A 17,750-nucleotide genomic window follows, 5' to 3' on the forward strand; every position below is an offset into this window, starting at 1 on the left:
ACCCTATGACCATGATCCCAGAAGAAATGAAATGACAAGACACATGGTGAACAGAGCCTGTTTCCAAAGATAATTTGTACCTGAACAGGGGAGTAAAGAGCATCACTAAGAACATAGATAGCTGGAAAAATAAGCAAGTTGCTGATGGATAACAGATGATCAATGGATGAACGGCCTGGATGCTACATCGGTACCCGCAAGATATTAAAAAGGTGTTGGGTGGATCATCTATAAAAAATTTAAGAAACTTTGGGAAATAGATTGGAAAAAATCCCAGAGGATGAGAGGGCATGGAGGGTTTTGACTTGTACTTGTGCATGGAATATTACACCAAGATAATGTTAGTCTTGTGGCAAAGATAGAGAGACATGGGCTACACACAAATACTATTAGAAGGATTTGGTTGAATATCTGGACAGGCAGGGGATTCCATTCAAATGTCCCAGGAGTACTTAACCCTGTACTTTTTGTTTCTTTCTTTTTTTTTTTAAACATTTTCATAAATTATTTGAATGAAAGGCGTGTTTATCAAATTTTCACAATTGACCCAAAGCTCAAAGAAATGGCTGTCACATTATGTGACATCAGGAGCTAGAAAGTTGCTGACAAGCTTCAACTCTTGGCTGAATCTAATAAGATGAAATTTAATAGGGATAAACATAAGGCCTTAAAATTGGGTTTAAAAAATGAACTTCCCAAGTATCAGATGAAGGGGAATGGTTAGGCAACCATTTGTCTGAAAAAGAGCTGGGAGTTTAGTAGGCTGCAAGCTCAAAATGGGTGTAATATGACATCTAAAAATGCTATTGCAAAATGGATCTGAATTAAGAGAAGCATAACGTCAAGGAATAAGGGGCTGATGGTCTCTCTGTACTCGGCCCTGGTCTGATCATATTTATTGTATCTGTTTAATTTTGAGTCTTACAGGCTGATAAACTAGAGATTGTCCAGAGAAGGGCAATCAGGATGGTGAACGGCTGGGAGTCTAAATCATATGAGGATCAGTTGAAGAAAATGGATGGGAATGGTTAGCCTGGAGACAGGGAGATTCACAGGGGACATGATAACAAGAGCTAAGTATCTGAAAGTGTCATGTAGAAAAGGGATTAAGTTTGATCTGTTTCAGAGTACAGCACTATAGTAATAAATGGACAGAAGTTACAAGGAGGCAAATTGAGGCTTGATGTCAGGAAAAACTTCTTAACAGTTGTAGATGTCCCAATGCAGAATTGGTCACCTTGGTTAGTAATGGGTTCCCCATCATTGGAAGTATCAAAGCAGCTGGGGGGTGACAACTTATTGGGTATGTTGTAATGGGAATTCTCTTTCAGGGACTAGGTTGGACTAAATGGCTGCTAATGGCCCTTCCAGTTCCAAAAACCTGCAATACTAGGAAATGATGGTTCTACCAAAGTAGCAGCTCTTTGATCTCAGCCCCCTACAGCTGTTATTTGTGCCCCACTTTCCTCTGGGGTGGGGTGGCCCAAAGGCAGTGAGTGGCAATGACTTTGTGGCAATCTTTGTCTGAACTTCATGGAAGCTAAGATTTTCCTTTTGACATTTCAGATTGTAAGGCTCTGAAGTGTTGGGATCAGGCTTTATATTGATTCTACGTTAGCTACTTCATCAAGCATGATCCTGAGGATGTAGCTGTCTCTCTAAAACTTTTAAAAATGGATTAGCCAGCTGAATATAGGAATAAGAGAGTAATAGGAAATCTTGAATATAGTCCTTTTGTTGGGGGAGGGGACTGTCCAGGATACCCTCCAGATTCTGAGATTTGGTATTTTACGTTTTGAAAATGCACCAAGTGCCTGGACAGTCTATCATGGGTTCTATTGCATCCTCCTTTTAAGGCCACATTCCTGGAAGCCAGGCCCCCCACTTCTGCTGCCATCAATCCCTCAGCTTAGCATAGCTCTTCTTGAGAAAATGAGACTGTCCCTAACCAGGGGATGTTGGTAAACAGAATCTACAAGCTATTCAAGATAAGAGTCCTGTCAACAGAAAGAACAATAATGAAACAAACAAAAAAGAAATATTGGGAAATTATAAAGCCCAAACGTAGCCCCAAAGAAGAGACTGAAGAAGACTCCTTCTCCTTATCTCTCCCATCCTTTGTGGGGGGGGGGGGGCACAGGTACAGAACACTGTGAAGAATGGCAAACTTTTCACTGTGTCAATTGGTTTTGTAAACTTTTTTTGTTTCTTCCTTATTATGATGGATGGCCCTCTGTAGATGATAGGAAAGGTGACATGGGAGGAAAATGTGAAAACAAAAAAGATGAAGATACAAATTTATTTTTAAAAAGATAGCTTCTAAAACTAAAAAGAGGTTCACTTCTTGGTATAATCCAAAGAATTAAGAGAACATTGAAAAGAAAAGCTTTGTAGCAAAGAGTTAGCAGCTGTCCAAAACATCTCTCATCACTCAGGAATTTCACTATGTCGGGGATCCCTAGTACATATCTCTGAATGAGAAGGGGAGTTCTGTACTGGAACTTGAGAATTGATACAGAGCATACAAATGATGTTATTTTTTCAAAAGAGATAAATTTTAAAACATTTAGTTTTAAATATTCATGCTATCTTTTATTGAATTTGGCAACATTAAAGTTATAATACAAACTCACAAAATGTAAAACTTACATTTACCTCTCTGGTGTATATGCTGAATAAATCAGTTTTTCCATTCAAACAGAGAAGTATGTAGATAATAGACGAGAGCTATAAATTCCTTACACAAACTCCTAAAAATGCATACCAGTGCCCTGGAAGCAGATATTAATCAGTCAATTCCCTCCCTTTGCTACTGTCACAGTGAAAACTCTCTTTGCTATGTACGGTAGGCACTCTATGTTCTCAGGCTCAGGTTGAAAATATTTGCCTGTTTTTCACCAATGACAGCACGTTCATTCACCAGGCAAAAGTGAAAGAAACATTAGCCAGCAAAATGTACTTACGTGTCATCTATAAACGTTATTCCAAAATATTCCTTTTCTTTGAGGTTGAAATGTGATGCCACCAGGTCCAGCAATTCTCTTGACAAGAGTTTGGGCTGTCAAAGTAAGGATCTTATTAGAAAGAAGATTTTTTTTCCTACCTGCAATCCCTCCAACCCAAATAGTTTAAATAAGCTTTTTTGGTATTATTATTGTTTTATCATTAAACTAATCCCCATATCCACTTGTTGCTTGGGGTGAATCTGTTTGGATCTTTCTCCACAAGAAATTGAGGCTGAGGGCAGACATAAGGGTAAATTTATGGAGCCTTAAGCAATCACTCCTTTTTATATAATACTTTATAGTTTACAATGCATATTCCTTACACAACCTAGGGAGGTAGGGAGGGAAATATTTTATATATGTAAACATGTATGTATCTATATATGTATATATATATATATATATATATATTATACCTTTCATTTCAATATAATTGGTTTCTTCTGTAATCTTCCAGTATTTTATTTAATACATTTAAAAATATTATTCAGAAAAAGGGTCCCATAGGCTTCTAGACTGCCAAAGGGGCCCATGACCCCAAAATGTTAAAAAGCCTTTGAGCAGATGGTTTCTGGGGTCCCTTCAAACTCTGAGATTCCATAAATCTGTAAACGCCATAAGGTAGGTGGTTAGAGTTAATAGTTCTCTTTTTCCTGAAGAAGAACACTCAGATAGCTTAGGTAATTTACTCAAGGTCATGTGGCTAATGGTAGACCAGGTTTTCTGACCAGGATTTTTTCTATTACAATATGTCCCACTGTCTAGGGTACTTAATTTTTTTTTTAAACACTAAGGGATCAATAATCAATAATCCTGAAGGAATACTGAAAGGTCTCTCTGACTTTCACTCCTGATGGTACATTCTGGGAAGCCTTAAGCTTTATATAACAGGAAGGGGGCTATAAAGTTAGATTTTGGGGGGCTCCATGGAGTCTTGCCAGTTCAGTGCCACAATTCCATCTCTGATGGATATCTCCAACTGGATATCACGTCATCACATCAAACTCAACACATCTGTACCCCAAAACTTTGCCAGCTACCCTTTCCACACATGCCCCTCCTGATTTCCCTATTTCCATGGAAGGCACCGCCATGTTCTTGTTCACCTAAGCTCAAAATTTTGAAGATATCTTGGACCATTCCTTCCCCTTCTAAGACAACTGACTCCTCCATATTCAACTGCTATAATCTCCAACCCAACTAAAGTCTTTATTACCTCTTGCCTGGACTACTGCAATAGCCTCTCTACTCTCAAGGAGTTTACTGTCTATTAGGAAGGATGTATAATTAAGCAGATAAGTTGTATCTGGCAGCATAGTATGGTGGATAAAGAGCCAACCTAGCAGTCAGGAAGATTTGGGTTCAAGGACCACCTCTGATTCATACTGGCTGTGTGACCCTGGGCAGGTTACCTAACCTCTCAGTGCCCCAGGCAACTCTCTAGGACTATGAATTGCAGAGGAATAGCTAATCTGCATCAGTCTAGGATGTCTGTTTCCTTACTGGAAGTTCCTTAAACTAATGAAATGACAGGTTCAGGTGGCTCTTCTATAGTTACTTACATTACCTTGGACAAGTTATTTAACCTCTGTGGGCCTCAGTTTCCTCATCTGCAGGATGAAAGGGTTGTTGGACTATATCTAATATCTATTCTAGCTGTAAAGTTATGATCCTTCTCTAATCCTTCTCAAGGGGATTGTTTAATCCCTTCTAACGAATTTACTTTATTATAATTTATATTATACTTATTAATATATTGGTTTTATTTCTTCAACTAGGCTATAAAGCCCTTGACAGTAGGAACTGTATCTTATCTAAACTTTGTAGCTCCCCTAGCACCTATTATGAGTCTCTGTATATAGAGATTCTTAGCAATATTTCATTTATTCATTAATCATTCTCTCTACAAGTACTTATTAAGTACTTACAAAGTTCATAGCATTGTGCTAGGGAACAAATACAGAAACAAGATAGTCTCTGCCCTTAAGGAGCTTATATTCTATGCTTACTGAATTCCAAACTCTTCATTTTCTTTGAGATGTTGTATAACTCAGAAGGAGATTTTTAAAAAATTAGCAATTCTTTTCTGGTATCTGTTTTCCTTCCTTAAACATTGATAGTGGCTCCTCTCCCCCCCAAAAAAGGTGAGAGGAGGCCAGGATTTGGGTCCAAATGGTCTTGGGTCTTAAGAGCTAAGAGTTTGGAAAGTCTTGGAAAGGGAAGAATCATAAGATTGGAAGTCAGAGGGGAAAAAATGGAAGATACACAAGTTCAGCCTGACAGTATGTTCATTTCAGTGAAAACAATCAATAGAGGACAGACACATCCATTCCCCTTCAGCACTGAAGCCCAAGCATCCTAGCACACTGACATAGACATAAGAAATACAAACTAAAAAGGCTTCAGGTCTGGCTCAAACAAAGTACAAAACCTGAGCCAGGATGGGCTGAAGGAACTGAGGATGCTTAGTATTGAGAAGAGGAGACTCCTGGGGGACATAGTAGATAAAGAAGACATTGAGGGTTGGTGTGTTATCATGACAAAAGTGGGATTTGACTTACTCTGCTTGGCTGCAAAAAGCAGAACAGGAGCAAGAGGCGGAAATTTCAAGAGACAGGTTTGGACGAATATAAGAAAAAACCTTTGTAACTACCGCCAGAGGTGTCCCAAGGCAGGACGGAATGAGCCTCCAGGAAGTAGCACATTCATCCCTCATTAGACAATGAGAGATTTTCAAGCAAAGGCTGGATAACAACTTGCTGGGGATCAAAGGAACCAGATGTAGAATGGAACTTAGAGGTCAGCTAGACCAACCCACTCATTTTACAAATGAGGAAACTGAGGCATGGGGAAGGAAAGAGGGGCTTCTTTTCAAGTCAGTCAATGAGCATTTATTAAGTGCTTACTATATAACAGGCCTCAGACACTTACTAGCTGTGTGACCTTGGGTAAGTTACTTAACTTCTGCTTGTCTTAATCCACTAGAGAAGGAAATGGCAAACCACTCCAGTATCTTTGCCAAGAAAACCCCATGGAGAGTATTGGCATGCTATGGTCCAGGGGGTCCCAAAGAGTCAGACACAACTCAGTGACTGAACAAGAACAACAACAAATGCAATAAGCACGGTGATAAACAGTGGGGAAACAAAGAAAAGCAAATATATGGTCTTTGCCCTCGAGAGGCTCACGTTCCAAATGGGGGAGACGACAACGTGCAAATAACTACATCCGTACAAGATACACACAGTGTCAATGGACACACAGCATCGATGGAAGGTAATCTCAGAGGGGAAGGCACTGCCATTAGGGGGGATTAGGAAAGGCTTCTTGCAGAAGGGGAGCTGAGACCGGAAGGAAGCTGGGGAAGCCAGGAGGCAGAGATGGGGAGGAAGAGCATGCCAGGTGTGGAAGACAGCCAACGCAAAGGCCTGGAGTTGGAGTATCGTGTTTGAGGAACAGCAAAGAGTCCCGTGTTACTGGGATGGAGAACAGAGGTGTCAAACTCGAGTGAGCTGCCTCGAAACCAGATTAAAATGTAATTGGGAACTATTCAAGAAGACCAATAAAATATGATACCATACAGATAATGTGAATTTGTGGTTTTCTAAGTCAGTATGCAGCTAGCAGGGATCCATTTCTCTTTGAGTCTGACAACACCACTGTTACATAGCACGTGGAGTAAAGTATAAGGAGACTGACTAGATAGGAAAGGGCCAAGTTGTGAAGTGCTCTAGAGGCTAAATGGAGGAGTTTGCATTTGATCCTGAAGGTAATAGAAAGCCATTGAAGTTTCCTGAGTGAGGGTGAGAGGTAGGGTAGAGCACCCTGTGTGACATGGTTAGAAATCATTTTGGCCATTAAGTAAAGAATGGACTGGAATGGGGAGAGATGTGAGGCAAGGAGACCTTAGGAGGCTATTCCAATAGTACAGGTATAAAGTGACGAGAGTCTGCACTATGGTGGTCAGGTGGTGTGAAAAGAAAGAAGGGACATATGGGGGAGATGCTGTGAAAATAGAAATGACAAGAGTAGAGGAGAGAAGGGATATGTGGGGTGAGGAGGAGTGAGGAGTTCAGATAACCCTGAGGTTGAAATCTTGGATGCTAGAAGGATGGTGACAACCTCCACAATAATAGGAAAGTTGGGAAGAGGGGAGGGCTTACAGGGAAAGGTCCCATCTAGCTCTGAGCCCCCATGCTTTTAGGGGAGGATATCCCTGAAAAACTGGACCCACCATATCAGGAGTCCTTTCCTATCAGGGTAAGATGCCTGGCCCTAGAGCAAAGGCTGACTTGAACTTGCTTACCCAGGAGCCCATCTGAACAAAGCCACAGGCTGGAATTTTAACGAGCAGAAATTGGGAAGGGGCCTCTTACCTGCACCAGCAGCTCCAGCTTCCTGTCATCAAGGAGGTGTACTTGGCAGTGTCGGCCTTCCGTCATCTGTGGAGGAAGGCAGACGTGGAAGAGTCATTGGGAGTGTGCTGGGCAATGTCTACATCACAGCGAATACTGTTATCATTTCATCAGTGTGGGGAACTTTCCTGAAAGAAGGCTCCTTCTGTGAATGCATATTAGCAACTCATCTATAATTTACCTTCTTAAAGAATTGCTTAGGCAGTGACTTGTGCAGGGTAACTCACTAGTATCTGTAAGAGACAGGACTTGAACCCAGATCTTCCTGTCTTAAAGGTAAGCTCTGTATGGCAAGGCAACTAGTTGACTCATAGGACAGAGTATTGGGACTCAGGAAGACTTGAGTTGGAATCCTGCCTTAGACTCTTACTAGCTGGGCAAGCCATGCACCCGTCCTCAGCCTCAGTTTCCTCATTGGTAAGAAGGGTATAATAATATCACCGACTTCCCAGGGTTCTTGTGAGGATCAAATGGGATAATGTGCCAAGAGCCATATTAATGCTGGCGATTTATTATTATCTACCATCTGTCACGTTGCTTCCCACATGGCAAGGGCCATGAACATTGTAAAAGCCCCTAGCATACAGAAACACAAATTATCCTCATTTATCATGATGGCAAATGCTAGTTATCCAATGTAATGACATCTGAGCCTGATTTGATGGAATGTTGCTCTTTTGGGCAGAAAACTAGCCAAGCAGGTAGATATGAGCTCCGAGAAGGCTGAGGTCATGGCTCCATTGCTCTGGGTGGCAGTTTGCTTTGTTCTGTGTATGGGACTTGTTACTGCACTTAGCCGCGTACGATTCTGGTCATAAGTCATCGGAACCTTTTTTTGGATCCTCAACATTCAGAGCAGTATCTGGCACATAGCAAGCACTTAATAAATGTTTATTGACATTCCTGAATTGAATTCAACAGGGAGAGGGCAAGAGTATGGTTAAATCAGAGTGACTCCGTCATCAGTGATGACGTGGTATCATGGACAGGAAGCAGAGTTTGGCGTCAGGAAGACTTGAGTTCAAATCCCCCATCTCAGATGCTTACTAGCTGTGTAACCCTGAGCAAATCATTTATGTTTGCTATGCCTCAGTTTGCTCATTTGTAAAATGAGGAGATGGACTTTATGACCCCTTCTAGTTCTACATCTATTATCTTAGGATGATTACCGGCAAAATGAAAACCCACACTCTGGCAATTGTGACACTATTGTACATAAAAGGCAACAAGCTAGGCGTGGAGGTCCACATGGACAAATCGGGCTGCATGGCTGAATTGCATGGGTATGGATCCCTTAAGGAAAGCATTAAAAAAAAGCATTCTGATATATATGAAACATTAGTCAGTGTGGTACAGCGGATGGAGAGTTGGTGATTAAGTGAAGTCATCTTTCTGTCACACACAGGACATGTGACACTCAACAAGTCACTTAATCTTATAGTATCCCAGGCAATTCCCCAAGACTCTGCAAAACTAAGTTAGGTGCTGGTCTATACGGGTAAAGGGAATTCTCACTGGGACTCCCCTATACCAGTGTAATCACAGGCCCTTTCAGAATTAATAAAATATTTCTAATTATATTACATGCTAATTCTCTCCTGGTCTGGTGAATAAGCCACTTCCTGCTCAAAAGATATCTCTAGGGATTGGTCCTTTTGGCCCTTAAAATGTTCTTGTCAACAACAGAAAATTTTATCAGAAATTTGCATGTTTCTATGTCTGAGCAGAGCAATCTGTTCTTAAAGATAGCACTCCCCATGTGACTTAAACACATACCCATGACAACTATTTGTTTTGTAGACAGCCATAAAACAGCCAATAATAATAATAGCTGGCATTTATATAGCACTTTAAAGCTGACAAAGCACTTTATATTAATTACTTCATTTTTTCTCACAACAACTCTGTGAGGTAGCTGCTGTTAAAACCCCAATTTTAGAGATGAGGAAATAGCCTAAGAGAACTTCAAAGTAACTCGCCCAGGGATTCAAACTCATGTCTCCCTGACCCTGAGTCCACCTTTTGGAGTGTACTGGGTAACATGACTATAATATAATGTGGCAAGTGACAATCTGGGAGATGGCCTGGGAAGGCAGTGTGGATGACCTGGGGAGAAACAATATTAGCAATTTAATACCACCTTAGAGAAACACAACAGCCTTGTATCTCTTTGCCTGGATAGATTACACAGCAGGTCAGAGCACAGGTGAGGTCATCACCTGCAACTGGGAGATTTACCTTCTAATTTATTTAGAAGCACCTTGGAGTCGACCATTGAGCAGTGGTAACACTTCTTCAAGGTAACATGCCAGGTCTTTGTCTTATATAGAAATGTTCCCAGATGACCTTTTCATGAACCGCTCTACCCCTTCATATGGTTGGTTGTATTTTCACAGTTTTGGACGTCAGGTGGAGCTTGGAAAGACCACTAGCTTTGGAATCAGGGAAGCCCTGGGTTTGAATCTCACCTCTGACACTTAATAATAATTGTGTAACCATGGGCAAGTCACTTAACTGTTCTCAGGCTCAGTTTCCTCATCTCTAGAATGTGAATAATAATAGTCCCTATCTCACAGGGTTGTTGTAAGAATCAAATGAAATAATTTATATAAAGGGCTTTGCAAACTTCAAAGTACAATATGTTAGCTACTATAGCAATCCATGTTTTGGCCACTTCTGTATTGAGATGAGGATGAATCATTTTTGAAGGCAACATGATTATATAGTTCCTATTTTCTGCAAAGCCATTGCATTGAAAAGTAAGCAATACAATTTTTATAGAATAATAGCTAGCATTTGCATATTGACACAGGTTTGCAAAACTCTTTAGATGTGTTAGCTCATTTGATCCTCATAGCAAGGAGGTAGGTGCTAGGCACCGTGCTAAGCACTGGGGATACAGAGAAAGTTAGAAGAGGAAACTGAGCCTGAGAGTGGTCAAATGATTTGCCTATGGTTTTGTAGCTAAGAATTTATATTCTGAGTTCTCCCAACTTTCTATAGGATAAAAAGTATTTCCTCATTATACAGACAGATAAAATTCACATACAGATTAATATTTCTAATTGCCCTATTGACATAGGGCAACAGAAGAATAAGGAAGAAACTGCCTAGTGATGAAAAAGGAACAAAAAACCTCTTCTAACATTTCCTTTCCATAGTAAATAAGGAGGTAGAAATGGAAAAAAAACCAACCAAACTATTATACAAAGAACTGAAAAACAAGTTGCCTCCCCATCCTACAAAAGCCCACTTTAAGTAATGCCTGATCCAAGCACATTTTCTCCCTTAAAACAAGTAGATTCGTTAGCTTTCAAGACACTTTAAAGAAATGAGCTGGGCATCTCTACTTATTTTTAACCTCTTCCCCCACCAATTATGTTCCATTTGAAAGTTTCCACAATGGGAGCTGTATCTGAGAGCAGCAAAATCGCTACCAAAAAGGAAGCATCATAATTATAGCTATAAATGCAGAATCATTTTCTGAAACATGCAGGGGCAAGCAGAATAGGTTTTGATACCAGCACCAGGCAGCAGCAGATAACAGTCCCAAAGCTTTGTGGTTTATGAAATACACGCAAAAAAAGATGCCTAAGTCCCATTTCTCTTCTTCTCCTCCTTCCTATTCTACAGACTCCCTTTGCCCTCTGTCCCTAGTCCCACCAGAGGGATAAGAGATGAAAAATTTGGTTACTGGATAAAATCCCACCTCAGGCACCGATGGCTCTGAGTCCACTCTCCAGCTGACCCAAGTGTGTCTTCACGATCCCTGGGCTGAGTCCTGGTGGCTGGAAGCTGTCCATCTGGTCCAGCACTTTGGGTACCTCAGGGACTCTTCTCCTTAATGGAGGACTGCCGGGAAGGGACCTGGGAGTCCAAGTGGAGGTCAGGTCTCCTGGTCTGTAGCCCAAGGAGCAATCTAATCTAGCAGTCTGGGGTGGGGGATGGGGAGTGGGGTGGGGTGAAAGTCAGCCTGGTGAGTGTCACGCTCTTCCCAGGTAGCCAGATTTAAAGATGCACTTCCCAGAGAGAAGCACAGATGCGAGGCAGCTGGGGAGAACTCTGAGGTCCAAATGGAGGCGGGACACTCCAAGACTCTTCACAACAATTGGGGTCAGTAGAAAAGGCAACAGGAAGCAGAGGCCCAGGCCAAGCTTCTGGTTTTGTTGCAGAAGTTCTTAGGAAAACGGAAATGTGAATGCTGGGTAAGGAAACAGAGATTTGCTTTTTCTTTTAAAAAGATGTCCCACCAAAGACCAAGCAATGATGCCAATCTATTCATGTTGTAGGAGGCTTTATCCCTATATGGGCCACAGGGCTAATGATCAAATAACCTAAGTTTACAGGGCTCTTGAAGACTTCTCAAAGATGTTACCCAAGCAAGTTCACCAATTAACCAAGCAATGCATATTTATTAAACAAAACTGTAAAAACAAACAACTTTGAAAGACTTAAAACTCTAATCAAGCAGTGACCAAATGCCATTCCAAAGGGCTGCTGATGAGGAAGGGCTACCTATCCCCTGACAGAGAGGTGAAGGATTCAAGGAGCAGAATGAAACAGGTTTTTTGGGGGATATGGGCCAGTAAAATAATTTGTTTTGCTTGAGTATGCATGTTTGTTAAAAGAGTGTGTGTGTGTGTGTGTGTGTGAGATGGAAAGAAGAAAAAAAAATTGTTCATTGAAAAACAAATTAAGCAAAAAAACCCCAAAAGGTATATTTTAAACACCTGCTATGTGCTAGGTACTAGGCTAGGCCCTGGGGATCCTAGTACAAAGAACGAGACAATGCCAACTGCTAAGGAGCTTATAGTTTTATAGAAGAGACAACAAATACACACACACATACATGCACACAAACAACAGGAGTCCTTAACCTTTCTTTGTGTCATGGACCCCTATGACAGTCTGATGAAGCCCATGGACACTAACAGGCTTTGGACAGCTACATTGAAGAACTGTTTGCTGCAGACAGGGTGACTATAATCATGTGTGATCTAGCAGCCAGTCTACTGACTACAACAACTGTGAAGTAGTGGCAATCATAAAATATATTTCTGCAGCGACTATATGATGTGATGTGACAATATCTGTGACTTCTGCTGGTGACAAAGTCACAGGTACAGTACTGCAGTTTGTTGTCTATGTTAATAATTAAAGAAAATGCTAAATTTCAGTTAGCGGTTAATGAAAATAAAGATGTAATTTTTTTTTCTCATTCAGCTTAATGAATCCCTTGAAATCTGTCCATGCTTTTGGACCTCAAGTCAAGAACTCTTGATATACAATATGACGTGAATAAATAAATGCTTGTTCAATACAAGGGAATTCAGGAGGGAGGGCATTAACAGATGAAGGGGACCAGGGAAGGATTCATGTAGAGAGTGGTGCTTGAGCTCATGTATGCACACACAACAAACTGGCTATGCCAGGTGAGAACAGGTGCTTTCAAATACCTTATCAGATTAGATATACTGGAAGCAATTGGATATAGGCAGCAGGTCGTTATCTAGAGCACGCCTGCTTGGGCATCTTTTTAAATGCTGGGGTTTGATATTTCACCCAAATGATGTCAACGCGAGTTGCACAGAATCCCTTTATGCCATGTCTGGGTGTTGACTGAATATCAGCTATTGAGTCCCTGGCAAAGATAAAGAGCAGGCAGACTGGCCTGACACAGATGTCTCCAAGAGGGTAACTCAGAACCCAGCTGTGATTCTTTTCCAGGTCCATTGAGAGTCAAGAGGGTCAACTCTGGGCTGGGTGGCGACCAAAAGCAGAGGCCAGTGCCTTCTTTGGTGAGAATCAACTTTGTTTCACTAGGGAGGCCCAATAGTGCTTGGGGAGCTGATCTTCATTATAATTGTGAAAGACAAGGGGAAAAGCATGAGAAGGAAGAGAAGGCAAAAAGATTATAAGTTCCTTGAGGGCAGGGACTATTTTTTGCCTCCTTTTGTATCCACAATGCTTAGAACAATGCCTGGCACATAGTAGGCACTTAAAAGTTGATTGAGTGATTGATTGAAAAGAGAAGGAATCAAAGTCAGTGACTCTAATACTAAGTTATTTAGCATTAGTCTGGGTTCCTGCTAATCCATGACCAACACAATGCCTTGTATCACTCTTCTTCACAAATTCTCCTTTCAAGTCAGAATGGTCTGTCGTGGTTTCTTGCCTCTCTAGCCTCAATGCCTTCACACAGGTGATGCTCCCATATCTGTGATCTCCTCCATTCCCACTTTCCCATCTAGAATCCTTGGCTTCCTTCAGAGTTCCCTCCTACACTGTGCCTCAACTGATCTCTCCCACCCAGTAGCTAATGCCTGCTGGCTCTTGAAATGCCTTAGTGTAACTTCATATATAGTAGCACCTAACCTCATAGGGATCAAATGAGTTAACAGATGTAGAGTACTTGGCAAACCAGAAAGGGAAGTACAAATACTAGCTATTATTATCTTCAGTTATCAAGTATGTATTTTTGTGTGTATCTAGTTGTTCATATATTATCTGTCTCATTAGATTGTGAGCTCATTACAGGCAGGGATGGTTTTTTGTCTTCCCTGGTAAGCCCAGAATAGAGTCCAGCAATAGCTTTGTACTTCCTACCCAGGAAGGATGAGGAATGAAAAATTTTGCTCAGAAAATGCAAGTTTGATAAGAATTCTAGACAAATAAACACCTTCAAAGCAAGGTGCTAGGTCCCAATCCCTATTTCCTGTTTCCTGGGCACATGCATTCAGCCATAAGCTCTTTTCTTTGCAAAGGCAGAAAAAGAATGAGCAGCACTGGCCAGTAGAAAGATCAGATGGCTCAGTCACTTCACAGGAGACTTAATAAGCAATTTCAGGCAGCTTTATGCAGGCATACACTGGTGAGGGCACCCTCATAAAGGACAAGACTATTATCAGATTACGCCCTTGCCCTTCATAAGGTTGGTGAAAAGAAAAGCTCGGTTTCAATGAAAGCAAGGGAAAAAAAAGAAAGAAAAGAAAACACAACCCCCCCCCCCCACTGTTAAGACTGAAATTAAAGGCAATTAGGACAGGCTTCGTTCTCTGCCTCACACCGCCTTCCAATCCATTACCAAAGACATTCTTCTAGATCACTGAAAAAGAGCAACAACCCCACCATAAAAATAACCAAACTAAAAAAAAATCAATCCACCAAAAAGGTGCATATTGGAAAGCCTACATATTCAACCTTATCATAAGAACCAAATAGAAGGAAAATCCCATGAGAAATATCTTCTCAGAAACGACAGAGAGGAAGGTATAACAGAAAAGCAGGATTTGTTTTTTAAATGCACTGCTTATACTGTTACAACAGAACTCCATCCTGAGGTCCAAGAGTGGCCTGCTCAGGGTTAGTTTGCTCTAAAATCTTCAGGATACGTGTTCTTTCCCAGCTGGTTGTTTGATAGTATTTTTAGACACCAAGGCACAAGCTCAGTGATTCTGTAAGCAGCAACAAGTTGGAAGAGGCCGCAGACAGGATAAACAGGAAGAGCCACGAACTGTGACTGAAAAAAAAAAAGCTGAGAAAATAACATTGTAAGCTAAGGATTTTTTAGTTTCTGTCTGACAACTCCTGGTGAACAGAAACGAAACTGTCCAACACTTTCGTAGGAAATGGTGATTTGGGCTGCACCGATTATTCAAAGAGCAGCTACCCTGTGATTTGGAAGCAGACGGCTGGCCATTTTCTGTTTCCTCCTTCCCCATTAAAAATAAACTTAGGGAAAGAGAGGAAGTGGATCTTTCCAAAGCTTGGAAGACAAATTTGACTGGCACAAAGAGGATTGTAGGCAACCCCCCATTTTCCATGATTTAGTCTGAAAGCTCAAGCAGGAGTTTCAGCCAATGATAGGGCCCAGTTCACAAATTTTACCACGATAGCTCCATGAAAATAAGCAATAACTGGTCACAAATTGAACCTGCAGATCAACTTTGGAGGAGAATTTGGAGAGGTGAGCCTCTGTCACAAGACAGGCTTACTATGTTAATGACTAAACTTCTCCAATCTCATTACTGAATCTTTTTCCCTCCCTTTGCCCCATGCATGAAACTGGTTCTGAATCTTTCCTGCTTAAAAACGGTCATAGGTCACAAATATAATTAGATTCCGTCTGGGAACCATGGTCTGTCATTAACTAATTGGTAGCTATCACAGTAGCCAAATTCAGTTAGAATTGTGCAGAACTTTCTAAATATTGAAGCCAAATAATTTTTTTTTAAAAAGAGAATTGCATTTCCATCAGCTGCCATGGCTAAAAAATTCATTAAGTGAATGGCCTACTGTAGATGAGTGTCTCCCTACTTAGCTAGGCCTCACAAAGTAGACACAATCTGTTGCTAGGACAGCATTCAAGGATGTTCCAGTAATCACCAGAGCTGGTGCCCTTCTTTTTTTCTTTTTTGGTGAGGCAATTGGGGTTAAGTGACTTGCCCAGAGTCACACAGCTAGTAAATATTATGTCTCTGAGGCCAGATTTGAACTCAGTTCCTCTGGATTTCAGGGCCGGTGCTCTATTAGTGCCCCTCTTTTAAAGCTTCAAGAGTCCCTGGTCCCTTCCACACCACAACCAACATAGGAATAGGGTTTTTTGAGAGAGTTTAAAGGATAACCAAAGGAATCTAGTTGGATGGCCAACCACCCATTAGATGGCTGTGAAGGATTTATGGGAGGACATGGGGAAGAGCTTCCTAGGATGAGATGGTATCGATCTATCTGGGTTCAAATACTGTATCTGACACTTATTGTTACCTGTCGGACCTTGAACAAATCACTTTGCCATATTAAGTTTCAGCTTCTTCTTGTAGAAAAGGAAGGGGTTGGACAATATAGCCACTGAAGTCCTTTCCATCTGCACATCTATGATTTAATGGCTCTATTTCTCTGTAGGAGAAATTGTTATTTAACCCAGGACCCTTCAATAATTACTTAATGGCTGAAATTTACATGTAACTGGATACTAGTCATTTTTCAAAATGGGACCAAATATCCATCTTTCTCTTAAGGCTGGGAACAATATCACAAGTGCAAACAAACAAACAAACAAACAGGGAGGAAGAGAGGAAGAAGATTCTCGGGGAGGGTGATAGGGAAGACAACTGGGGACAGGGTTATTTGAAAGGACCAGGAGGACACTATAAGCATGGCTGTAGGTTTCTGAAGCAACCAGCTTGAGATATTTTCCACGAATGACTCAGTTCAAATTGATCCTTGAGACCATCTTAACCTAATAACTTAACCTTGCTGCCAGAGATACACTGTTGTCCTTCAAAGACTGCAATATCCTACACCTAATTAGTTTGCTCTGCTCTTTAGCTGTGTGTATGTATGGCACCAGTGAATGGCTTCCATTTTGTCCATGATAATCTCAGTGTCTTTCAGTCCAGGTTCTCCACACAGCCCATCTGGAATCACTCAAGCTGTGGCTTGCTCTTAGATCTGTTTCCATGTCCAAATGGAGTCATTGGTGTCCCTAAAGTGTCAATGGAAGAAGCCATATTCCAGCTGTTCCATTTACACGTGGAATGAAACACATGGATATTACTCATTATTCAGTGTCTGCCAAAGTCCTTTTAACTTCCACTCTTGCTCTATTCAATTCTGAGTTCCTGTTCTGAATTCCTTATAATGACTATACTGTGTTGGAGGAAATATCCCCATGTCCTCAGAGCTGTAAGAATTCACACTCTTCATATTATATCTAGATGCCCCTCTCCCCAAAATACCAGAAGAAACATATAAAATTAAAGTGAAAGAAAATTAATCTGTTTTTGTTTTCTGATGATTTCACAACATTCCTTAGGAAAGAGTGTGGCACATAGCACTGGGGCTGAAATTTAGAGGATCTGGGTTTGAATCTTACCTCTGAAAATTATTACCAATGTGACCTTAGGAAAGTCTGTCTCACTGGACCTCAGTTTCCTGAGACAGACAAGATGATCTCTGGGTCTAGCTCTTTGATACTATAACTGAAGATATGTTAGATTGGGGATCCCTCTTCAGTGCCATTCAGCTACCTTCTCAGAGGTTCTCTCCTTTCTTCCCCCCTCCACCTCTGTCCCTCCAGGGCTTCAAGTAGGGTCTGGATACCATTTGTTGGGTGTGTTACAATGGAGATTCCTTTTGTGTTTGGGTTCAGCTAGATGGCTACTGATGGCTAACTTTCAAATTTGAACTCTCAATTTTGTGATTCTGGTATTTGGCACATAAAGAGTCAGGCTGTGCTTAGGGGAAAGGTGTGTTATGCATGAACAAAGGTGTTTAAAGGAAGACAGTGTAATAGGGGCCAAGGAGAAGATTATTTGGGGGGAGAAAGTAA

The 17,750-nt window shown here is 41.1% G+C and overlaps 1 protein-coding gene across 8 annotated transcripts in view; it reads right to left on the reverse strand.

Moving 5' to 3' along the window:
* The window catches only part of FRMD4B (FERM domain containing 4B), a 354,364-nt gene that overhangs the window by 144,869 nt on the left and 191,745 nt on the right, over positions 1-17,750 (reverse strand). For 7 of the 8 annotated variants that reach the window (XM_021007524.2, XM_021007518.2, XM_021007519.2 and 4 more), the window contains 2 exons: positions 7,382-7,447; positions 2,964-3,058 (listed from right to left, as the gene is read on the reverse strand). In XM_021007524.2, coding sequence (XP_020863183.1) covers positions 2,964-3,058; positions 7,382-7,447 — 161 coding nt within the window. Of the gene's footprint in view, positions 1-2,963; positions 3,059-7,381; positions 7,448-11,129; positions 11,508-17,750 lie in introns of those variants that run through there. The other variant, XM_021007523.2, reaches the window with a different exon arrangement.

The sequence above is a fragment of the Phascolarctos cinereus genome, unplaced genomic scaffold (assembly GCF_003287225.1).
Source record: "Phascolarctos cinereus isolate Bilbo 61053 unplaced genomic scaffold, phaCin_HiC Scaffold_4;HRSCAF=312, whole genome shotgun sequence".
Taxonomy (NCBI): domain Eukaryota; kingdom Metazoa; phylum Chordata; class Mammalia; order Diprotodontia; family Phascolarctidae; genus Phascolarctos; species Phascolarctos cinereus.